The sequence below is a fragment of the Lampetra planeri genome, chromosome 1, assembly GCF_965212315.1.
Source record: "Lampetra planeri chromosome 1, kcLamPlan1.2.h2, whole genome shotgun sequence".
Taxonomy (NCBI): Eukaryota; Metazoa; Chordata; class Hyperoartia; order Petromyzontiformes; family Petromyzontidae; genus Lampetra; species Lampetra planeri.
The window spans coordinates 8,575,262-8,600,816 of record NC_136107.1 but is presented as its reverse complement, the minus strand read 5'-3'; the positions used below and the strand labels follow the sequence as shown (position 1 = coordinate 8,600,816).

The following is a 25,555-nucleotide window of genomic DNA, read 5'->3' as shown; positions in this document are numbered from 1 at the left end:
TCTTAGTTCTTTCGGTAAAGTCACGTAGGTAAAAAATGAAATTAAAATTAATAAAAATAAAACAATAAAAATCACGACGTTTCGGAGGCAACACAAGCTTCCGTCTTCAGAAAAGGAGCGAAAATGCCCATGTTTATACCAGTGTTGGCTGACAATAAAGAGTACTGTTAAACGTTAGGGATGTTAACACTCGGTGAAGTAAAATAGTGCCTGTCAAATAAGATGGTCCAAAAGTGTGTAATTAAATCTTTTTTGCATGGTTGATAACATCTTTCCAATGATTACTAAGTTTGTACCCATCATCACGGTTGAAATTATGTCTGTGTTTGTATATCTGAATGGCTCCTTTTCTATTATGTACATCCACAGTTACTTGCGCAACACGTCCCTGACCACGAGTCCATTCATCCCACAGTGACTTGCGCACAAACAGCATAACAAAGAGCGGCTTAATCGTATCTAATTCATTTACCCACCCAGCAGTATAACAAAAGCAGTAATTGACCACTTCACAACTCCTCCTCCCCCGCTGCCCTTCCTGGCTCCTCCCCCCTTAACCACTATATAAGGTACAGATATTTTGCTGTGACGGTTTCACCTGAAGACGGAAGCTTGTGTTGCCTACGAAACGTCGTGATTTTTATTAATTTTTATTTCATTTTTTACCTACGTGACTTTACCGAAATAACTAAGAGTATGCTAATCTCTCACATTAACATAGCCACCTCCATGCCCTCGTCGTGGAGGCTGCTCTCTGATCCCACATAAACATGCTAATTTCTCACATTAACATCAATAGCCCCGCCCACTTCATTTATGACCCTTGGGCTACACCCATTTCAAACCTTTAAAACGGTCTGCCTCAGCAGCTTTTCCTCTTTTTTTTCCTCCTGATGACGATCGCTTGTGTTGTGATCGAAACGTCGGAGTTTTTTTGTTATTTTTTTCTTTGAATCTATCTACGTGACTTTACCGAAAGACCCAAAGAAGATGATAGGCTAAGTGGATCCCTTTGTTTGTTTCAGGTCACCGTTGGTTTGGAGCTGGAAAGTGACCGCTTCCTCATAACAGTCGAGGAGTCGACCAATCCTACAAATCCGTTAGTCAGTGCCACCCCTAAACCTACCAATCCAGAGCCGCCCAGACGTCCATGCCTTCCCAGCTTCAAGCGGAAACACACAACCGTAGGTTTTGTTGCAATCACAGTACGGTAAAATAAGGATTTATACAGCGTTTAAATGCAACAGCATGTCAGGGTGGAGTACAGAATGTGGGCACATTTGTTTATTGTTTGCACTTACACCCCAATTATGTTGCTATGCGTGTTGTGGTATTGTCGAATATTGTTTCATCAGGCCATGTGGTGTTAACAGTTTTTCTGTGTGGCAGGGTAGCTTCCGGACTCCCCGCGAGGTAGAGGTGAAGGCAGAGGAGTCTTCAGCGCCGGCACTTGGGTCGTCCCTCCCAGGAAATGGAGACACCAAGGCCTCCTCACTGCAGCAGGGACACAGTGCCGTCTGTCATCCAGACTACACCACACCCACGGAGAGTGGGCCTGGGAACACGGCGTTCCCAGCTCTGTGGGGCTCTCTGCCAGGCAGGGAAAGCACGACAGGAAAGATGCCCTCTCGTGCGACTCTACCATCAAATGAGGAGTACAGAGGGATTCCCAACAACATCAGTGGGAGGAGAGATGGTGTAATTGTGAGGGCTGTTCAGCCAGCAGATCTGGGCAGTGCCGAGGAGGGCATTGGTGTTCTATATGAGGACAGGATGGACAGGGATGTTGATCCTGACAGAAAAACATCTGAGTGCATTTTTGTGGTTGATTCAAATGGCCGTAGCACTGATGCAAAACGCACCAAAGCACAAATTCTGGCACTGCTGATGCAAAGTGATGGTGGTGGTGGGGCTGGTGCTGGTCAATTGAACAACTCCCCATCTTCCCAGGAGAAACACGCTTTTTGGGACCAGCAGAATGGCTCAAAAATTGGGCATACCAATCGAAGCTCTTCTCAGGATAAAGAACAGCCCATCTTAAGCAATAAACAAGATTGTTTGGGCAAACTGCATTGCGAGAATGTTGAAAATGTGCAGCCTCACAGGGGTGAAGAGCCTTCCCTGATTGGCCAACAGCCTTCGCAAGACAAACTATGGCCTCACATGGGGATGGACTCTTTCAAGCAGCATTCCCAGGCCATGCCACAGCCATACCAGCAACAGCAGCATTCTGATCAGTATAAACACTCTGACTGGAGCAATGCAGAGCCGTCGCAGGGCAGCATACAACTTAACCCAGCTGAAGAGCCTTGTCTTGAAAAACTCAATCTGTACAAAGACAAGGAGACATACCAGAACAAAGTACAGTCCTTGAAAAGCAAAGTACAATCCCACGAAAGCCTACAGCCTAACCCAGAAACACAGTCTGAATATTATGAACTACTGTCCTGTTTGGATGATGAGCTTCACACCATTGCGCAGTCATCCTCAGAGGGACAGCCACCTTTTTTGGACAAAATACAGCCTTATCCAGACATGCAGCCATCGGTAGACAAACAGTTTCACTGTGCTGAACTAAAGCTTCACCGGAACAAACAGCATCCCCCAGAAGAACAACATCCTACCTCCAAAATACAACCCAAAATAGACACACAACCTTATCAGGGTAAATTACAGCCCAATGTAGACCCACAGCTTCAGCAGGACACATTGCAGCCATTTCCAGTCTCAGTGGCATTGCCGAATACACTAGATCCTCATCAGCATACACTACAACAAGAGCCAACTCATCTAGATCCACAGTCTTCCCAGGACTCAGACTTGGTGCACAGGACGGTCCCAGCTGATGGCAAAGTTTTTAGGAACGAGACCACAATACAAGACTCCCAGCCAATGGTGGACTTTGATGTGTTCTCCGCATGGGCAAGTGAGCTGGGGGCGGGCGACAGCCAGCCTGGCACATTCTCCGAAGATGCAAGTGTACAGCCAGCCAAGCCACTACCTGAGCATCACCGTGCTGCTCAGTGGCCTGCAACATACAGTCCAGTCTCTGTAACTGAGTTGTTGGCTTCAGATGAGAGCTCTGCTGCTGTCAATGGGGTTGGCATCCATGCAGTGCTCACTGACTTGTCTGGCTTTCTGAGTACGACCATGGAGCCGTGCAATATTGATGATGAGATGAGGTCTGCGCACTACGTGCCGAGCAAGGTGCGCAGTGTGTGTGGTATAGGTGGAAGTGATGGTGGCGAAGATGACGGGGCTGGTAGCAAGGGGGTCGATTATGTTTGTAACATGAAGGCTAGTAACTCCGATAGCATCATTTACGAAGACTGCTTTATCGACAAAGCACCCGTGAGTCCTGTTGAGATTTCCCAGAAGAGAGGCAAGCCCATTGCTCTCCTACGGGCGACGGAAACCAATGCAAGCCAGAGCCAGACCTCTGTGGACACCATGGACATTTCACTGAGCTTGGAGGAGCAAGATGAACAAGTGGAGGAGGCGACGGAGGTGATGCATGGGGCTTGCATTCAAAGAGAACGCCTTCCACGGTGGAGTTCTCCAAACTTCTCTGTGGCTGAGCCAGGGGCTGTGGGGCATAGCGGCTGTGTTGGGCAGCAGGCGCACAGCTCACAGGGCAGTGTAACCACGTGGAGTGGTCGAGAGTCCTGCTTGGATGCTGATAGGAGTAGACAATGGGAGCACGGAATTGAGAGTCCAGGCCGGGGCCTTGTAGCACAGAGTCCAGAGCGGCATCGTGCAGAGAAGAGTGGTTTTAGTGAGGAGAGAGAGGACAGTCAGGAAGGTGTCTTGGTGGAAACCTTGGCTGGGTTTGACAGTTGCCTTGTGGAATGCAGCCGATCAGGGAGGTGTGCTCCATTGGAACGCGATGCTCTTGGCTGGAAAATCGTCGAACAGAGCCCTGTGAGTGTTAGAGACATAGAGGACAAGTTTGAGGGAGGTGAGATTAAGCGCTCGAGGGGAAACATCCATCGTGAAAGTAGAGGGGAGGGTGGTATTAACCACTCTGTGTTCACGGGAGGAAGCAACCATGATGAGACGTTTAGAGACATTTGTTTTCCACACCCACCGGTAGTCAAAGGCAGGACTACACGTCAGCCTTGCCTGGAAGAAGATACAATACACGAGTCGTATAATGTGCAGGGAGGTGCTCATAGTGAATCGTTTGTAGAGTGTGGCATTGTCGAGAAAGTGCTCACAGCAGGCAGCTGTTATTCTCTTCAGGAAGGAGTAATTCTGCTGGAAACATATAAAGAAGTCAGCCTTTCACAGTCGACTGCTATGGAAAGAAGCATATGTGATCAAACATTTGAAGAAGTAAACGTGTCGTCAGTGATTCAGCATCAGACTCAGGCACAGTGCAATGGTTCACACGCAAGCTTTAAACAAGGAAACTTCTCATGTTCAACATTTGTAGGAGATAGCATTTCATATTCAGTGTTTATAGAAGGTGGCAATCTAAGCCAAACAAATGCCAGAACTGGCACTCAGCATCTGCAGTATATTCAAGACAGTATTCCCTATCGAACAGTCACCACAGGCAGCAGGCAGCCATGGCCATTTAATGCAAGCAGTTGCCAGCATCTATTTATTAAAGGCAGCAATCATAACCCAGATTTTGGACGTTATGATCGTCGAAAGTTCGTGGAAGGCACTAGTGTGCACCCGTTGTCTACTCAAGGCAGCGGTCAGCATGAGGTGTTCACCAGCCATAATGCTGAAGACCTGGCGTGTATAGACATCAAGAGAGCAGGAGGAAAAGGTGGAGGAGGAAGAGAAGGAGAGGGAAGAAGTGGAGTAAGCGGAGTAGAGGAAGGAGGTGGAAGAGTAGAGGGAGGAGGCAGAGGGAGAGGAGGAGGGCGAGTCCATGAAGGTAGCACAGTCAAGCAGAAGCAAGATCGAGACTGCTGGGAGAAGGCAGCAGAAGGAGGCAGGATATCTCAACCCCCCCCTGCCACCAATGCTTTTGTGAGTTCTCGGGGCTGGGGACAGCCACATGGTAGCCAGGACAAGGGCTCCAGTGCCTCAACCTCAATTCATGTTCAGGGCTGTTGACTTGATTGAACAGAGTGCTATCTCTACCCTGGTTGAATTCTCTGTGCTCCTTGTTACAACTAAAGGCAGAAAATGTCGCTGCCGTTTACTGTAAATATATTGGTCATCTTTAATACTTACATATTTATACAAATGTCTGAGGCTAATAGATTCGCACTATGTCACCCTTCAGATTATCATGGTTCAGTGTTAATTCCAAAATCTTACAGAGCCAGACTCCGGTAACTTTAGGAACCAGACTTTAGGATTCTTAGGACTTAGTGTTTGGTTTGGGTTTGTGTCTTGTTGACTCATATTTTTATGCTTAGAGGTCGGATGAGGCCAGTTTGCTACGCCTTCTAAGAAAGCACCTTGCGTACCAATAATGACCCTTTCACTTCCCACTTGTGTTCAATGTAACTCACCCTTAAAGTAACCATTATCTACTCACCCACACCCTTTCTAAAAAGTTATTCATTATCACAATAATTCAGGGTCCTGATTACATTTAAAAATGGATTCCTGTAGGGACTCTATAGGGACTGGTTAGACAATGTTAGTTTGATGGACACGAAATTATGTTAGAATCAAACTGAGTCTCTCTCCCCGTGTCCCTCCCACTGCTCTTCGGGCTGCTGTGCCAGGTTTCCTCTCTGCAGCACTGCCAGCCGCAGCATGTGGTGAGCAGCCAGGATGTGTTCCGTGACCCTGAGGGGCTCACACCAATCCACGTATTTGAGCATTTCACTCATCCCGAGTGTTTGTCTCCGAATAAGAAGGCAGATCCTGCTCAATGCTTTATGGCTCAGAGGCAACAGCAGGACATACTTGCAAGTGGCTCATCGGATTTTGAAATGTCACGGGATTTTGGAGCTTCCACATTACTACCTACACCATGCCTACCAATTGGGACACAATCCTCCCATGGACCCTCTTACAAACCCAGCTCAATTCAGATCCCTGGCTCGGGGTTAAACTCGGGGAGCTGGGAGTCCCCTGAGACTGGGACTTGGCAGCCTACACCCCATGTGATAGACAGGAGTTTGGAAGGGCAAGAGGTTGTGGGTGGATCGGGCAGGAGGCAGCACCCAGGAGAGGGGGCAACAACACGGAGGCAACGGGGACAGGAGGAACCTGCGGGAAAAAGCGGCAGCAGCAGATGGGACAAGTATCACGACTCCTCCCTGGAGCATCTCATCGGAGCAGGGTGTGTATGTCCTTGTTGAATATCATCTACCTTTGGCATTCTTATATTCATTTTGGTCTTCTGCCAAACAATCTCTGCTCGATTGCCTACTTCAGCAAGCCATTCTCTCTACATCTTCCACATGTATGCTGATGATGTCTAACTTTACATTTCTGTCTCCACCATTGACTCCAAAGCCATGGAAGTGCCTTGGCACTTCATCCGATATAACATTTGGGATGAGTTTAAACTTAAGCTAAATTGAAAGATTTGCATCACTCTGGACTCAATGCCTTAAACCTCCTGGCCTCATTTTATTGGCTTCCTATCCATGTGTGAATGTGGACAAAAAGATCCTTGTCCTCGCATTTAAATCCTCCATACCTCTGCAGCCCTCACTAACCCTGCATCCTAGCCTGCTTCCTCTGTTTCTGAGATGTACTGCTGCATCATTGTAGGCTACTATTTTTAAATCCTTTATATTAAGTTCGCTTGCTTGCTTAGGACCGTGCAAATCTTTCGGTCGTTTTTTAACCCACTTCCCGTGATCCAATCGAGCTGACATTTTCCACACAGACTCGTTGTGCGTGACAATTAATTTTCATGAAAATTTTTCTCAAAAATTTTACACTTTTTAGGACAAAAAATATTATATTTAATTACCAATTGCTTAATGGTGCAATGCAATCATCTGACCCATAGGTGGCAGCCATCTCAAGCCAGAGGACGAGAGGACTCTAGCCGCCACGCATATAAAGGATTTATAGTGAAAAACTTTGTTTTTACGGGTTATACTTGTTAGCCACTAAACCCCCACCGTCTAGAAATTCCTTACCAGGAAACTTTGCCAATCTCTACCCAAAATGTCCTTTTCAACCGTGCTTTCTGACCCTCTTAATTTATTTTACCTCCTTTCCTTGCTCGGTCTGTCACATTCCCTCCCATTTTCCTTTCACACCACAGCCAAAGCAGTCCTAAACTCTTATGTTTAATCTCGTGCAGAGAAGGCTGCTTTCAGTTTGAACCATCCATCAGTGACGGCCTCGCCATGGGTGATGGTGACGACGATGATGATGGTGGTGATGGAGATGAGCTGGACTTTGAACTGGAGTTCAATGTCTCAGCGGAGCCTACCCCGGGCTTCAACGAGTACAGCGCTGAGAGCGGCGTTTTAGATTGGCCGTCACCGAGCAACCTGTCTCTACAACAACAGTGCTTTCCTAATGATGCTGTTGTCATGGTGAGTGGAAATGGACAACTGGGAGGGGTTGGGGTGGGGAGGAGAGAAAGGGTTAATGATAGAAATCAGATAGGGGTGGAGTTAGACAAATACATTATTGATAATGTGACAGGCGGGGATATAGGTAGAGTTAGGGATGGGTTGAGGATTATAAATGTGGTTCTGAGGATATCTTCATAGGTATAGTTATGGATAGGGTTCACGGTAGTCTGTTAGACAGTTGTAAGGGTTAGAGGATAAGGGTAAGGATAGGGGTAAAATAGGAATAGAATTATCATTAGGGTTAAATAATATACCTTGATTTGAAGCTTTCGTGACTGCAGGAATCCATACTCTTTGGTTCTTTCGGTAAAGTCACGTAGGTATAAAATAAAATAAATCACGTCGTTTCGGGCGCAACACAAACATCCGTCATCAAGTGGTGAAAGCATGGTCTGCTGCTGAGGCAGACTGTTTTAATAGGTTTGAAATGGGTGTAGCCCAATGGTAAAAAAGAAGTGGCCGGGGCTAGTGATGTAATGGGAGAAATTAGCATGTAACTGTAAGATAGGAGGAGAGCGGCCTCCTCGACGAGGGCACGGCAGTGGCTATGTTACTGTGAGCGATTAGCATGAAATAACAGCTGACATAGGTAGGATGGAAACATCACAGTCAGTTAATACTTTACCTGGTTAATAACGTCCTTCCAGTGATTGCTCAGTTTGTACCCATCTCGGTTGAAGTTGTGTCTGTTTATATATCTGGATGGCTTCATGAACAAATCTCTGAAGGTAGCCGGTAGGTTTGCAGAGTACCTCCGTCTTGGAAAAATCTATTTCGTGTGAGCCCACTGCAACGGCAGAGGTATTGGTCCTACCGTGTTTCAGATCTGCCTTGTGTTCACGAACGCGGTCCGAGACATGTCGTTTCGTTTCCCCAATGTAACTGCTGCCACAACCACAACTCAGTTTGTAGACACTAGGGTATTGAATATCAGGAATCACATCCTTTACAGATGGGATTAAATCACGGATTTTGTGTACTATGTTGAAACTAACCTGGATCCTGTGTTTGTTTAAGATTTTGGAAATCTTTTTGGTAACGCCTGCTATGTATGGCAAAGTGATGGTTTTGGTTGGATCCTGGGGGAGACAACTTTTTTAAAAGCCTCCAAAAATCATAAGCCAATCCTGTAGAGCACAATCCATTGCTAGAGTACTGACTGCAGTGCAGTGCTAAACTAAGACTGGCACATGACGTATCTGCTTTGTATGGAGATACAGCTAACCACAAGTCAGCGCTGTCAGAACTGCAATTCTTGATTTGTAAAGAAATCACTCTTCCAGTTTCTCTGGGTCCCCTCCCCAGAAAACCCCTATTATATGCATGACTAGATTTAACAACACACAATGGTTTGCTCAGAAACAGCAAAAATGCATGACTCCCATCATGCCTTTATATATGTGTCATGCGACCACCACAATTGGCCACCATGCTGATTTGAGCAGGAAATCATTTTGGCTTGACTTTAACAGTCTTAATTGTATAGCTGGTATGCCTTCATTGAATATGTATGTATGTAGAACTTTTTCGCACCATACATATCCACCGTGCTAGTCGGAGGTGCGGGATAATTGTATATTGGATATCTATATATATAAAAGGGAAATTTGTGAATATGTGTGTCTGTTCGAAATGTTTAGCATACTTCCCAACATGCAACAAACTTGAAATTTGGCATGTGAGTAGCTTCCAGACTGTACACAATGCAAAAAGTATAAAAATAGACTTTTGTATTTTGGGGGGGGGGGGGGGGAGCGCAATAATGGATATATTTTGCACGGCAGGTGAGCGATGACGTCACATCTGTGATGTCACCCGCATGCGGCAGCATTACGCAGTGTGCTTGCTGACGTCACGCATCCCACCCTCCGCGAAGGCCGTGTATTAATCCAAGACAAGAATCCAAGTCCCGGGCGAAGCCGGGTAGTAAAGCTAGTTGTGTTATTATTGGGTAATATTGTAATTTATAACTTATGTTATAGATTGTCAAGGTGTAGCTGGGCAAGCCTTGCTAACAAGTCCCAGTGATAACGATAATCCGTGTGTCATGTCCACAGGAGGAGCGGCGAAGCTGCACTCTCATTGGCCCATCTCCGGCTGAGCGCAGAGCGCTGATTGGCCGCCGCCTGGGGTCCTCACTGGCCTGGTCACGGCCATCTGTGGTGGTGTGTGGCAGCCGCCCTACAGGGTCTGGGGTCCTCGCACGTTGTCCGGAGTCCAGCAGGCAGGTGTGGAGACACCCATGGGCAAAGTGGATGTGGGCAGAAAGCTACAAAAGATAGAGATCCTGTTTTAAACTCCTGGCTCTGGGCGTGTTTTTAGGGGAATCATAATAGCTGCATTTGGTGCTTAATGGCTGCATCGGCCGTGTCAGCTTCCTAATGTTTGTTTTTGTGCTCTACAATCCCAGGGATTTGGGTTCAATTACCAGCCATGGATAACATCAGCGTCAAGTGATATATTGGAACCTGTCCTAAGCCTTCCTTAGGTTGACTCAGCTTTAAATGACTAACTGCTGCGGTTTGTCAACATCTATGGGAAGACAGACAACTATGCATGGTATTGACCACACCACCCCATTATGTGCTATTGGCTTAATTTGTGCTCACTAGCAACGTGTTTGTTAGGTGAACTTGGACTTACTAGTTACCAGTGGTGCTAACATGGGGCTCTGGCGGAGACTCATGAAACACGCTACTTGGCAGTTATAGGCAGTCGACCTCCAACAACGATGGGAGGCAAAGGAGCCGATGCTCACATTCCTGGGCAGAGCACCAGGTGGCTAAAGCACAGCAAGTTGGTACATTGGGGAGCAAAGGCGGTGTATCTCAGTTATATCCATAACACCTGGGTCTATGATGTGACCTGCCAGCAAGCCTTCAACACTTCACATGGCTTCTAAGTACACATAGCCTGACACAAACGCTTCGCCCGAGACAATGTCACGCCGCTTGGTAGCGAATGTCAACTTTTTTTGTATGTGGACACAGGCCGTGCGCTTATCAGAGCTGCGTTTTCCATCCATGGAGAGTGTCCTGAGGCAGCCGACTCTCAAACGAAAGATCATCATTCCTGTGTCTTTCTCCAGCCCTGCTGCATACAAAGACACCCTCTCGTCTGCCATCATAGGTAGACAATTCACCGCACGTACTAAAATTCCCTGCCCAGCTATGCACACACATTCATTATCCAGCCTCACCCTCATGTACACACTCACACTTCACTATCCAATCTCACCTATATATGCAGGGAGGGAGATGCGATCTTTCTCTCTTGCAAATTAGTATAAATATGTGTAATGTAGGGCCCTATATGAAAAGCTTTAAATTTAAGAAACCCATCCCTCTTTGGGAAGTTTATAGATCTGTTTCTGTGAGTCCCGGTCGCAATAGATCCACATGCACAATCATCTCACTTATCATAATCATTGCAATCATCACAATCATGACGTCCAGCAGTTGACTGAATTGGTATACATGCACAACGTTTCTTGTGGAAAAATTGTATACATGCACAAAGTATATATGCACAAAGTTTTAGTGGAGAAAGTTCCACCATGTAATGTGCTAAAACTGCACATAATCGGTAAGCAGTAATGGGTTACGAAAGGCTGCTTTTCAGAATGCCCCTGTGGGCACCGTGTCCCCACAGAACACCTCAATTTGATTCTGCATGACACGGCCTCTCGCCTTCACCGCAAGAAGATAGGGGGCCCGGGCAGTCGCGGAAGGCACGTGTCTCTGTATAGAAACTGTCGACTCTTCCGCCGGTGAGTGAGTTCCCAGATGAGGATGGCTGCATCTTCATTCTAAATTTTCAAATCCACCACTTTTCTAAGATTCAGGTTTTCATTGCCAATATTTGTATTTATAATTTATTTTTGGATTAGCATACTGTGCTTCGAACCCAGCGTCCCATGTTCAATTTTCACTCACGGCCAACATGATTGTCGAATATCTGACCGGTGGCTTAACCCAAAAATGTATTATAAACCACCACTTTAAATGATGATGAAACCTATTACAACAGGACTGCGTGCAGGCTGGAAACAATTATAAATAACATAAAGGTGTGCACAAGCAACAGGAAGGCATCACTCCCATCATGCCTTGCATATGTCATGTGAGCCCCATATTGCATGCACAATGCTCTCAGTCTTGTCTAAGCCATCAACTAAGGAGAGCTGAACATGTGGTCGTATTTAAAGTTTTTTTGAGTTGGTGGGCTAAACATGAATGCAGCTGTTGATGATTTTGTTGCTACTGCTTCTACTGCTGCTAATAATAATGTTTATGCTGCTGATGATGATCATGATTCTGCTAATAATTTTGATAATGACGGTGATTATGATGATAACGAAAATTGTAATGGTAATGGTGATTATTTTAATCCACACAGGAGTGTATCGGAAGGCTTTGGGGGTCGGACCCTGGTTCAGCGATTCCGAAAAAAAAAATTCGTGACAGAAGAGATGAATTCCGGAATTAAGAGGAAACTCTTCCTGCTGCTCAACCGCAAGGAGAATCACAGCAGCTACAGCAAGGGTATGTGAGTGCCTGTGAATCACTTTGTGTGTGTGGAGAGCAATGTTGTAGTGGTTTAGCACACTGCACTACTAACCCGGCGATCTGCTTTCGACAGTAACATAATTAAATCGGTCCTAGACCTCAGCAATAAATGAGTATTTGGTGCAGTGTGTAAACATCAGCAATGGGGAAATAAATGCAGCTTGGCCTGGTGCTAGCCACACCACCCGCTCGTGTACAAATTGGCCTTCATGAGTGGCTGTTTGTGTAGCTTCGTGTGACTGTATGTGTGGCTGTGTTTGTATGTGTGCTGTAGATGACCTCTGGGTCATTTCCACGGATGCCGGGTTCCCTCCTGCCAGCGTCATGGTAGTGTGCAGTGTGTTCTACGGCCCGTCGGCCTCAGGCGAGCTGGAGGTGTCCCCCTTGAGGGAACACACGTCAAGCACGTGGCCACAGAATGGTACCCACACTCACAGCGACATCGAGACACGAAACTCACAGTAGCATAGATATAGCACGAAGAGTGACACATTGGCATAAAGACACAGTGTTTTAGGGAAACAATACTCACAATGACAAAGACACGACACTCAAACTGTGCATGTATGCATGTCTTGTGTGCGTGTGTGTAGCGACTGTGCATGCGATTCACGTGTGCAACGCCAGCTGGGAGCTAAGCTGCCTGCGGAACATCCGCGAAAACGTGGAGGTGTCCACCTTGCCCATCCTGCCTCTGATGCTTAGCCTGTGCGTGTACACAAACACTGACACGTACATATGCAACTGTTGAAAACAGCTGGGTTCGTGGCTCAGTGGTCGAGCGAGCAGCTCGCATTTGAAGGTTGCGAGTTTCAATCCTGATTGGGGGTTGACTCAGCAGATCATTCTTCCCTCTGGGGTAGATAAAATAACTAGCACAACTTATGCCGTGCCCCCCAGTCCCCAGCTGCTCTGGATCCACAATCCATGGCATTGGTTGTGAAGTTGAAACTAGAAGGGTTTGCTAAGAATCACTGGTTGACTTCGGGAGGCCTTAATCCAGCATGTGGGTGATGATGATTAAGACGATGATTAAGGTGATGATGGGATTGATTACGTTTATGACCACGGTCATGATGACAATGATGATTACGATCACGACGATGATGATGATGACAACAATTATGATTATGATGACGACGATGATGACATTTATTACAATGAGGTTCGAGAAACGTTCCAGGGGGTAGAGGGTGGTCCTGAAAATTAAATTTCTTTGAATAGGGCCCAACATTATATGTATTTTATCTGGTAAATGTCAACAAATAAAAATGTTCGAGGGAGTGATTATCACCTCCCTCCCCTTTGGATCCAACACTGATCACGATGATGACAATGTTGACGATGATTATGGTCATTATGACAACAATTAAAATTATGTTCAACTGCAATGATACCCTGCCCCGCTCCCCACTCAGTGAGGGCTCACAGGAACGGAGCGTGAAATCTCGCCGAACTGGCTTCCGTCCCCCGCTCGCCCTGGCTCCGCCTGCGCATGGCAGTTGGGTCGACCCGGCCCAGACATGGCCCAGGGAACTGGCGGAGCGAACCATTGCGGAGCGGGGGCTCAACGGGGAGCAGGGTGACGTGCTGAGGAGAGTGGCCCACATGATACAAGCTGGGGCTGAGACGGCCGGGGTCACCATAGTGCAAGGTAGGAGTGACTTTGATAATGCTCATGATGATAATTGTGACCATGAAGACAACTGAAATGACGATCGGTGTGATGGTCAGGTGGCTCAGTGGTAGAGCGATCAGAAAGGTTACAAGTACAATTCTGGTTGGGGGTTAACTCAGCACATCATTCTTATGGGGTGATAAAATGAGTACAGGCATACCTCTTATAGCACTCAGGACGCCTTGGTAAACGGAACGCTATATGAAATAGCACTATAGGAGGTCGTTATAACATGGTCCCTATGCAGATTTGTTACTGACAGCTCAATTTTTTTACTTATGAGCTTTATATGAGGGCTTCATTGGGGTATCGGTCATCGCCTTAATAATTCTACTGTACACATGATAAATGTATTAACCCCACCATAAGAACGTAACATTCCCATCAATTGTACAGGGCTGTAAACATGAGATGAGCACCACATCAATGCTCACATTCTGGGAGTTTCTTCAATTCAGTTCCTCAAGAAACTTACAGTATATGCAGTGAAAGTTGGACATCATGCCAAACTACACGTGGTACAACCCTAAAACACATTGGAAAGACGTTACTGAATGTGATCATGGTGATAATATCAGAATATTGGATGTTAGGCTATTGCATCCTGGTGTCACCATCAAAATCTTCAAAAATGGAAAATTACTTACAAATGATTTCAGTGGGATTACTGTTGACAGCAACATCTAGTGGTAGATTAACCCTATTTACAGGCATGTGCTGAGTCATCTTGTCCCCCAGAGGAACAGCTGCAATTGGAGGTCTTTTTTTATAATGGTTGAGATAAGATGTGGTGTAAGGCATTTTGAGATGCTGAGGCATTTATTAAAGCGCCCTATACATGTGTAGTGAGTCCAACTGAGTCGCAGACGTCTTGGGAGTAACACTATTTATTACATCAACACGAACACAACATAACGTAAACTACACTCGGTGTTGAACGCCCATCTAACCACGCTACGGCAGAACTAGACACGGTTCCGTTATCCCGGTCCGGACCACAAGCTGGGTCCCAGACCACATGGCTAGAGGCTTCTTCAACCCGATGTGGATCTTCACTCCAACAGACACGAAGAATCCTGGGCCCCTCACGGGGCCCCGTTATATCGGCCCGGGCTGGGGCTGGCTCCGCCTCTCGCCCCGCCCACCTTCTGGATCTCTCGAGCTCTTTCCCGAAGGCTCCCGAGAGCTGCTGTGTACCACGTGACCACCCAGCGGCCCCCGTCCCCCGGTGGCCCCCCTCCAATATCATCCAGTCACGTGTCGGCAGGTCAACCAGCGTATCATGCCCCAACGTAACCCTCACCGGGAGCCCGCACCGCACACTGCACACGGTGTCCCCACGCTAACCAGCGCTCACCCAAGCCCCGCTAGGGCTGGTACTACGTCCAGTAACCGGGCTAGACATAATGACAACACAACATCCGCTGTGGCCTCGCAGGCCCGGCAACACAGTGACATTCCCAGTCACTACACATGCAAAGACTTTTGTAATATTTATTATGCTGCTGTTGATGATGATGCGCAGGTGTGTTCGGGGCTGGAAAGAGCTTCATGCTGTCCTGCATTGTCATGTACCTGATCGGAGTCCTCCGGAGAGTCAAGCACGAGGCCGGAACCAAGAGGACTCCTCTCAGGGTCCTCATCTCAGCCGCCACCAATGTAGCAGTGGATCGTGTCCTGCTGGGGTCTCATTCACACACCACTTACACAGTAGATACTACATACACACAATACCATAATATATACCAGATATACAAGACCAATTAGCCCTTTACGATACAATATTATACCATATATATTACTTTTCAGCAATTATCTTTGTCAAAGTCCATATTTCTTACCCATATGTCATAGCAGGTAGTATATTAAATCTTTCATCTTTAGGCACAGTGCTATGACATCAGAGTATGGATTTTATCTCCACTGGCTCAGGATGCCAATGGAGTCAGGCTGAATTTGTTTTTACCCCTTATTATGCCAGTGTTTATTATTTGGTTGAGGTTCCCATGTAAATGAGACTATTCGTTCTCTCCAAAGGCTGCTAGATCTCGGCTTTGAAGAGTTTGTCCGTGTTGGGAGCATCAAGAAGATCGCCAAGCCCATCCTGCCCTTCAGGTGCATGTGCTTGAGTTGTCTGTGTGTTAGGGGGTTAAAGGCAAAAGGTTGTGGGGCGGTTGAGTGGTCAGTGCACTGCACTACGAATCTGACGAGCCAAGTTTGATTCACGCTCACGACCAACATTGGTCACGAATATCTGAACTGGTCCTGGGCCTCCCCAAGGTTAACTTGGCCTTAAATAAGTACCTTGTGCAGTATGTAAACCTCACAACTGGCGAGTCGAGGGTGGCCTTGTGTGCCATGTTGGCTTTAATATGTGCTCACAGCACTTGCCCAAACAATCTGTTAAGGTACGGGGGATCTTTGTTAGGGGGTTGTGTTTTTAAGTTTATATTAACATTGATGTGTATCTAAGTTAACAAATGTGTGTATAATGTGTGTTTGTAAAGTCGCCCTGTGTATGCAGATATGACAGTGCCAATTGTTGCCATTTGCTTCTGTATTTGTGTGTCAGTTTCTATATACGTATGTCAGTTTGTGTGTGGGTCTGTGTATTTGTGCTTCTATTTCTGTATAGCTCGTGTGTTTCTGTCCATCTCATGTTTGTCGCCATCTCGGTCATGGTGTGTTTCTCCATCTGTCAATAACTATCTGTTCATGTGTCTGTACATTTTCTCCATTTTATACTCCCTATCACTCCTTATCTCTACATGTATCCCTCTGTCTGCACATCTCTTGTCTCTCACTTCACCTCACCCTGTCTCTCCCTGGGTCATCATGGCTCCATTCTCTTAATATCTCCCTATCTCTGCCTGTCTCTGTCTCTCCCCATCTCTTCATATTTCCCCATCTCTCCCTGTCTATCTCTCTCTCTCCCTGTATTAATTTTAATCATCACTCCCTATCTCTCCCTGTGTCCTCTGACTTACCCCCTCTCCATTTGCTTTCTGTCTGCTTCCCAGCCTGCATGCTGGCTCCGGTAATGATAGTGACCAGCTGAGGGAGCTACAGTCCTTGCTAAAAGAGCAGCTCTCCCCGGCCGAGCGAGTGTTTGTCAAGCGCAGCATCGAGACGCACAAGCTGGGACGCAATCGCAATCTGCTGAAGGAGGTGGAGTCCAGACACCCACACATCACTGAAGTGTCTCTGTCTCTCCCTGTGTCTTTATTCACCTATGGCCAAATCAACCGGAATGCAGCCGATTTCTTCAGATATTGGAAGCTAACCAGTGTTGAGCCTGGTTATTACTTGTGATGAGAAAATACCTTTTCTTGGCCCAATTTTGTTTTTGTTCATCCAAAAGTTAGAAACACATCTCTATTGCCAATAATATCATCATATGGCCTTGTAATTACCTGCATACTGTTCCATCAGAGTGGGTACAGGCACGAACATCTAGTGGACTGTAAAGTGCTGGAACAATGGATGTATGAATGTGGGTCCATGTTCTTGACACCTCGACCTCCCGTGGAGCTGATCTGCCAACTTCCCATCAGCTTGTCATCTCGAATATGCACCAGTCATTCTTCCACTGGCAGTGATGGGCATATGCCTAGGACCCCATTCAAACCTACAATATCTTGGTGTTGAGTCGCTCTTAAAAGTTGCTAGCAATAATTTGACCATTGCTTGTAGCTTGGCTTTTGCATCATCACCCCTTCCTCCTGATGCCAAGGGGAAATGAGTGAGGATCAGAACTGTTATGGATATATTGGGTACACAGTCCAGAACTCCCTAGAAAACCTGTCTGACAGAAGAGATGTTTCAGCTAGCTGAGACCAAGCAGCAGGCCCACTCACCATCTACAACATCCCACGTCGGAGAATGAAGAGGCTTACTGTAGCCTCTGAACCTAATGCTCCAGACCCCCACCCCCAAAAATTATTTAGCACCATGCCCTAACAAATAGCTGGGGAGAACACTCCTTTAAATGTGTCTGTCCCTATTTATATGTTGGTATGTGTATCTGTATGTGCGCGTGTTTGTCTTGTCTCTGTGTGCATGTCAGGTGAGTGTAGTTGGCGCCACCTGTGCTTCCTGCCCATTCCCCAGCATGGGTGGTCTATGCTTCCCATTCGTCATTCTCGATGAGTGCAGCCAGATCACCGAGCCCATGTCCCTGCTGCCCATAGCACGGTGAATGCAGCCTACACACACACACACAGATACATAGATACACAGATACAGACAAATACAGACACAAGCACAGATTAATATAGACTAGTACCAGCAATGTTAAGATCATCCTCTGCGGAGGAATCTTCCGAAGGAAACAACGAGTTGGAAGCAGTCATCATCCAACACCAGCAGAAAGCGAATGAGCACTGCTCACATGCAGCTAAAAAACAGCAAGATGGCACAGTGGGGAAAACAGGTGCTGCATCTTTTGGTCATCTCAGTCGTTTAACCCATATCAGCTGGTTCTGTCCCATGACCTGCGAGTGAGCCTTCTACACTTCACTTGAAGGTCTCAAAGTGCACCTAGCCTGGCACAAGTGCTGGGGTGACGTCAATACCACTTAGCAGCAAATGGCAGCTGTTGTGTCTGTGTGCGAGTGCTGCAGGTTTGGCTGTGAGCGTCTCCTCCTGGTGGGCGACCCGCGGCAGCTGCCCCCCACGGTGCAGGGCTCTGAGCCGGAGCACGAGTCTGGCCTGGAGCAGACGCTATTCACTCGCCTCAAACACATGGTGACTCCTGGGTGTGTTTGAATGTGCATAGGTGCCTGCGTGTAAATGAGTGTGTAAAGGAGTTTGAGTGTATATGTATGAATGTAGAGGTATGTATATATGCGTACGTGTAAATGTGTACTCTCTTTTTAGCTGCAGTACACACTCAAACAAGGTGGCACAGTGGAGAACATAGTCAGTGCATCTGCCAATTACAACTCGCACAGAACTTGTCCCAACAATATGCGCAGGTTACACAGCAGATCTTTGTACTTGTCATCTTGGGTACGTACTTAGCTTTCAAGAGATTATCTTAAGGTGCTCGATGATGTGCTCATAACGATGATGCTGTTTGCAAGATCGTATCCCAACTTAAGCACTGTCTCGGTCCTCCAGGGACACCCCCTCGTGCAGCTCAGGACACAGTACCGCTGCCACCCGCACATCAGCCTGCTTGCCGCAAGCCTCTTCTACCAGGGGGAGCTCCGTGATGGCGTCGGGGTTGCCGAGCGGCCCAGTGCGGCCCCATGGCTCCCCACTCTCACCTTTCTCGATGTGCCGGGGCAGGAGAAGGTGAGAAGGAGGAGTCGGGAGACAGAGGAGTGAGGAGAGGCAGTATGAATACGGCATAATGTGGTAAGCAAGGAGTGGGTAGGAATATGATGGTGAGCGAGAAGAGGGATTAGGGTAAAAGGAAGGAGGAGAGAGAAATGCAGGAGGAAAGTATATGTGGAAAGAGAGAGGAAGTATGCAATGGACAGGAAATAGGAGGAGGGAGTGAGGAGGGGTAGAGTTATGAACTAGGAAGAGGGAACACAGTGATGCACTCTACTCTTCCCCTGGGCTCTCCATGCTGGCAGGTGGACACATGTGGGAGCTACTACAACAAAGCAGAGGTTGACGCTGCTGTCAAGTTGGTTGATGCCCTGGTTGAGAGCCGGGTAGAGCCTGAGGATATTGCTGTCATCACTCTCTACCGCGCCCAGGCGGCCAGGGTAGGGCAACCGCCCACCACATCCACACCTCCCACAAACACCCACGTGACCGTGCCATGGCTGACCGGTGCTGTACTCAAGAGCCCTCGTCTCACATTTGGAATGCGGCAATCATTGCCCTTCAGTATCATCTCTGTTTTTCTGAGATAGGTAATGTATTTGCCACTGCGTGAAAAGTCAACATCAAAACTATCATCACTTTTATACTCACAATTGGAGAAGAATGTTTTCGGATTGTCCATAAAGATAATCATGACGTGTTCAACAGCAGGCATTTCTTTGAAAGATCTGCCCTTGAGGATTATATTTCCCTGTCCCTAACACCATTATAAGCATAAAGATCATCACTACCACCATGGTCACTATTACCACGTTACTATACTCATAATTATCCACATGGTCATAAATGACACCACCTCCAACTCCACCACTACCATCAACATCACCACCTCCACTATAACCTCCACCGCCTCACTACCACTTGTTACTACCACCATCATCACCACGAAATATAACCACGACCACTACCTTCACTATTTTCACCAGCATAATCATCACCACTTCCATTATAACCATCACAACTCCCACTTTTCGCCACCTCCACTATTACCATCATCATAATGATCACCACCTCCTTCAACCATCGCCTCATACTTTCTCCACCTGATTGTAGTCATCCTCACGTGTGACATCTGTCTTCCCCCTACCCGCACGGTGTGGCGTGTAGGTGCACGAGTGTCTCGCGTCCCTCTCCGGCTCGCTGGCAGCCGTCCGTGTATGCACGGCGGACGCGTTCCAGGGTGGCGAGGTGCGCGTGTGCGTGCTCAGCATTGTCCGTTCACCTCGAGACTCGTCCTCCTCTTTCTCCTCATCATCATTCGTGGAATCGGAGCAGCGTGCATGCGTGGCTCTGACAAGGGCGCGTGGGAACCTGGTGGTGCTGGGTTGTGCTACGTCGCTTGGCAGGGGTGCCCTCTGGGGGCGGGTGCTCAAGCACTGCCAAGGTGCGTGTGTATATGCGATGCTTACAACAACGAGGAGTGCACCGAGCGGCTAAAACACAGCAAAGCAAATTAACATAGTGGGGGGAACCGGTGCTGCATCTGCCAGGCACCTCCTTCAGTCAAGCCATAACACCTGGTTCTGTCCAGTCACCTGCCAGCGAACCATCCACACTTTGTGATTGCTTCAAAATAAGTCTAGCCTGGCACAAGTGCTGTGGTGAAATCCCCGTCACTTAGTGGCATATGGCGGCTGCTTTGTGTGGAATGTGTGCAGATGTAGTATGTGCATAATGGTGGTACAGTGGCTAGCGCACTGCACTACCAACCCAGCCACCAGAGTGCGTTTCTCACTGATGGTCAATAACAATTAATATCTGATCCATTGTTGGTCGATGCAGCCTTAAATGAGTAGATGATGCAGTGTGTTAACAATGACTGGTAACAACGGCAGTTGGATGTGATGCTGGCCACATCACCCCCTCGTCCTCCGTGCCAGCATTCATAAATGCTTGCTAACAGCACTTACTCCAGCAGCATATTAAGGCTATAAGAGGGGTCTTTGTGTGTACGTGTGTGAGTGTATGCATGTGTCTGTGTGCAGGTGCGCATGAGCATGTGTGCGAGTGTGTGGATGGTTATTTCCACATCTGACCCACGGGCACCAATTGAAGATCTCTGATGTAAGAGATTCCATAACAATGGGTTGAATGATGCACATGAGTAGTGATTCAGGCGTATTTGATTGACTGCTCATGTCTCCAGAGCATGGAGCCGTGCTGAGTTCTCGGGAGTTCTCTGCTCAGCTCGATCACATCATTGCCGCACGTGGGTGCGGGGAGCCCGAAGGCTCCAGAGGATCAGAGGAGCCGCAGAAGAAACGGAGGAAACAAAATCCAAGCAAGGTGCGGCAGTAATGATCCTCTCTATTAATCTGCCAGCTCCACTTGCATTCATAAAGTATCTGTATACAAAACCGTGCCTGGAATGCACCCAATTTCATCAGGTGCTCGAAAGCTAAGCAGACTTGAGCCTGGATTGTGCTTGGCATGTATCAACACCATGGCAAGTTGTCAAAGGTGGCTATACAGCTGTGCTACATTATAGGCAGCAAATGGCAGTGCAACAAAATCAATAGTTGTACTTCTATGCTTTCACTAACCCACACTGACTGATATCATTTGGTGAAAATATCCACCAGGATCAGCACGTGAATCAGTCATGAGCCAGCAGCGAATTGACTAAAGGGCACCACAACTACAGTACATAGACCTTATCACAAGACACTGAGGCTTGTAGATCATAAGTGTGGGAGGTGAGGAGATGAAAAAGATGCAGTGGAGGTGGAAAGATCAAGGTAATGTAAAAAAAAAATTTATCTTATGAAAGCTTCACTGATTCAAGATGTTTTCAGGAGCGTTTGGCATGAGGGTTTTTGGCCAATTCCATAAATGAGTTACATGTGGGAGAATAGCAGATTACCCATACAGATGTGGGAATCATTTTCGAACTCTACCATCTGGCCACCTAAAAGCCCGTTGTATTTAGGAATTTCACAATTATGCGTGATCTACCAACCATTCCCTAGAGTGCTGGATCAAAGGCGTCCGGCACTATGACCAGCCAGCAACAATGCAGATGAGATGAGAGCAAGTAGGCACTGGTAGAGAGAAATATCATGAATGTGTAGAAGACGAAAAGTCTTGAACCTAGACTTGAGAAGGGGGACAAACTGGGCCGTGCGGACAGGCAGAGGGAGTAAGTTTCAGACTCCGACAGTAGCAAAAGAGTAGCGACCACCCATTGTAAGTCCACTAACGCTTCATTGGGTGAAGGTTGACTGATATTGCAGCAGAATGCCATGTCTTTTGGAGTTAACGGCATGGGGAGGGGAGTAGAGCATATTGAAGTGGGAGAGGTAGGTGTAGATGATAAGTAGGGGATGTTAATGAAAGTGAGATTTTAGAGATCAAGAGAGACCTAAGCCAGTGGACCAGGTGACTGGGCAGTTCGTGGCTGGCTCGTCGGGCTGATCATCAGAATAATGTGTCTAGGTGATGATGTTGATAGCTTGCGATAGTGCATAATAGGTTAATTATTAAGTTGTGAGGATGACTGGGAGGTTGATTATATATATGGAAATCAGGAGGTTAATGGTTGTCATGGTGATGATATTTAATGGCGTGTTTGTTGCGGCCAGTCGCCCCAGGCCTCCAGGAAGCAGCCTCAACCCGGGGATGTGGATTTGCTGGGATCGGACTGGGAATCGGGCGATGAAAAGCTGGCCCCAGAAAATGATCTCAACAAAAGTCAGGGTCGCCCACAGCGTCGCAGAATCGTCGACCTCGGCTCAGAGTCTTCGGACGAAGAGTGAATCAGTTCACAGTCTCAGTTCCTGAGTTCATAGTTACAAGGAGTTCCCGAGGCCAGTGAAGAGTTTTACGGTCTCAACTGATTCTTGTAAATTATTTTTATATGCAGATTCCAGGCTTCACAGCTTGGCAAGGAAGACACCTGGCCAGAGCCAAAATACCAAACGTTATCAAAAACTAGGCATGTCTTAATTCTAAATTTGAAGCTTTCGTGACTGCAAGGATTCATACTCTTTGGTTTTTTCGGTAAAGTCACGTAGGTAAAAAATAAAATAAATGAAAACTAAATTAAATCACGACGTTTTGGGTCCAACACAACCGTCCGTCATCAGGTGGGAAAGCATGGCCTACTGCTGATGCAGACTGTTTTAAAGGCCTACTGCTGATGCAGACTGCATCCTTTAAAACAGTCTGCATCAGCAGTAGGCCATGCTTTCCCACCTGATGACGGATGCTTGTGTTGTGCCCGAAACGTCGTGATTTAATTTAGTTTTATTTTATTTTTTACCTATGTGACTTTACCAAAAAAAACAAAGAGTAGGCATGTCTTGCATGGAAGACCTTGGATTATAAACATGAAAAGTATACTCTAATGAAATTGGCGGAAGGTAAAAAGTGTTGGTTGAGGTGTGGCATCAACAGCTTTGGCCATGATGACATCTTGATCTTTTTTCGTGAAAACATTGGAAGATAAAATAAAAACCAAGTACAGAATAACTAAAACATCCCAAACATTAAATGTACCTGACATGAATCACAGCAGAATAAAGCAATATTTTATATTAATAATTGTACTAAAATACAAAATAATTATTTATCAAGCTGTTCTATTCTTCCAACATAAATTGAGTTGATCATTTAGAGATAAACTCTTCCATAGGAATGTGGAATGTTCACCACTCTGGGCTGCCAATGGACAAGAGTGCCACTTAATTTTGATAATACGCTTTAGCTTGTTTTAAATTAACAATGTGTGTTTTTATTTATTGTGCGTTAATGTTTGAGTGTAAAAGCCTAATAAACAAGTGTTTGTATTATTTAAAATGTATCTGTAGTGCTTTTTCTTTCAAGCTACCAAACGCCTGAGTGATTTCAGAAAGGATGGCCTGGCATTCTAGCCGAATCGCACCTCCGATTAGCAGAGGTGTGGACTCGAGTCATGTGACTTGGACTCGAGTCAGACTCGAGTCATGAATTTGATGACTTGCGACTCGACTTGGACTTGCATAACAATGACTTTGTCCCACCTATGAGATGTGGACTCGAGTCATGTGACTTGGACTCGAGTCAGACTCGAGTCATGAATTTGATGACTTGCGACTCGACTTGGACTTGCATAACAATGACTTTGTCCCACCTCTGCCGATTAGCCCGGTTAGTTACGTACGATGCGAACGAAATTCAACAATCCTTGACTTATGAATAGTTAGGCAGGTAGGGAGCTGTCCATGGAAGGCCACTTACTGAGCTGGGTTAGTCCTTACCTCATTCAATCTCATTCTTACCTTTATTCATTCTTATTCAGTCACAACTCTGATTCTTTCTCATTTTTACCTCGGTCACTAATTCCTCATTTGTTACTGAATTATATCACCTCTCGTTGCCTTAATCGCCCATTCTTATATTTCCAACCTAAATCAATTATTTCTCTTATTCTATCCATATTTCGTGTACTTTTTATTGATTCTCATTCTTACCTTATTACATCACCAATACCTTTCATTCATTCTTGCATCATGGAATCATTCATTCTCTTCAGCACCTCCCGCAAGGTTTTCTTGATGCTGTTCTATGATTTTCTGCAGGGCCAGCCGTTGCTAGAGATGCCTGTTGCTCGGCTAAAGGTCCGAGCAGCAAGATGAGAAACATTTGGATGATACCGTCCCTTCCACATTGGCACAGACCTCTGGAGTCCTGCTAGCTCTATGTGATAGAATTATAAACACTATAAAACACAAACGATACACACACGCACGTAAAGATGTAACACACTCGAACGAGTCCACACGCACTCAAAAACACTCGTGGCAAATGAACGCAACGTCACAAATTACTTTGCAAACACATACCTGTAAACCCATTATCAGTGCCCTATCTTATTACAGACCAATTCAGAACTTATTGGTCACCCCGTGTCCTTATAAATCTCAACGTTCATCCTACAAAGTCCCATCACAAGCGAGAAACACAAATAGACAACAAATGTTTGCCCGTATTGAAACGGCTGTACGCCGTATGGACCCGAATTTCCATGTTACAAGAATACGGGTAAACCGTATGGGTCGATAGGTTTGTGCCATGTGATAGAATTATAAAAAAAAAACTTTAAAAAACACGTAAGTAAACACGCAACACACTCGATAAATTACACGCGCACTCTCAAAAAACACTCGTGGCAAATGGATGCAACGTCACAAATAACTTTACAACAAAATAGCTGGACGCGAACTCTTGCCGCAAGTCCCGGCTCAAAGGGCACCGAGCGGCCATAGCAGCGGCTGTATTGCATGGGGGGTTGTTCTCCTGGTACCAGCTGATGGGCCGGTGCCGTGAGAGCGGCGACAATCCACAAAGATCCCCACCCCCCGTCTATTGGCTTGTTGGGGTCAAGTGCTGTTCGCGAGCAGCGCATATAAAGGCCGGCAAACAATCCGTAGCAAAGACAAAAAAAACTAATTAACATCCATATTCTTGGT

General features: G+C 46.5%; 1 protein-coding gene across 3 annotated transcripts in view; it reads left to right on the top strand.

The window, feature by feature from the left end:
* ZGRF1 (zinc finger GRF-type containing 1) overlaps positions 1-23,903 on the top strand; it is a 34,557-nt gene extending 10,654 nt beyond the window's left edge. For 2 of the 3 annotated variants that reach the window (XM_078622250.1, XM_078622311.1), the window contains exons 5-25: positions 1,026-1,184; positions 1,390-3,507; positions 5,697-6,259; positions 7,241-7,478; positions 9,578-9,748; positions 10,511-10,649; positions 11,172-11,289; positions 11,919-12,064; positions 12,363-12,509; positions 12,682-12,796; positions 13,507-13,742; positions 15,292-15,451; positions 15,804-15,881; positions 16,787-16,934; positions 17,833-17,960; positions 18,389-18,512; positions 18,888-19,064; positions 19,352-19,486; positions 20,214-20,490; positions 21,253-21,392; positions 22,688-23,903. In XM_078622250.1, the coding sequence (XP_078478376.1) occupies positions 1,026-1,184; positions 1,390-3,507; positions 5,697-6,259; positions 7,241-7,478; positions 9,578-9,748; positions 10,511-10,649; positions 11,172-11,289; positions 11,919-12,064; positions 12,363-12,509; positions 12,682-12,796; positions 13,507-13,742; positions 15,292-15,451; positions 15,804-15,881; positions 16,787-16,934; positions 17,833-17,960; positions 18,389-18,512; positions 18,888-19,064; positions 19,352-19,486; positions 20,214-20,490; positions 21,253-21,392; positions 22,688-22,861 (5,691 nt within the window). In that variant the 3' untranslated portion in view covers positions 22,862-23,903. Of the gene's footprint in view, positions 1-1,025; positions 1,185-1,389; positions 3,508-5,696; positions 6,260-7,240; positions 7,479-9,577; positions 9,749-10,510; positions 10,650-11,171; positions 11,290-11,918; positions 12,065-12,362; positions 12,510-12,681; positions 12,797-13,506; positions 13,743-15,291; positions 15,452-15,803; positions 15,882-16,786; positions 16,935-17,832; positions 17,961-18,388; positions 18,513-18,887; positions 19,065-19,351; positions 19,487-20,213; positions 20,491-21,252; positions 21,393-22,687 lie in introns of those variants that run through there. The other variant, XM_078622375.1, reaches the window with a different exon arrangement.
* The last annotated feature ends 1,652 nt before the right edge of the window (positions 23,904-25,555 follow it).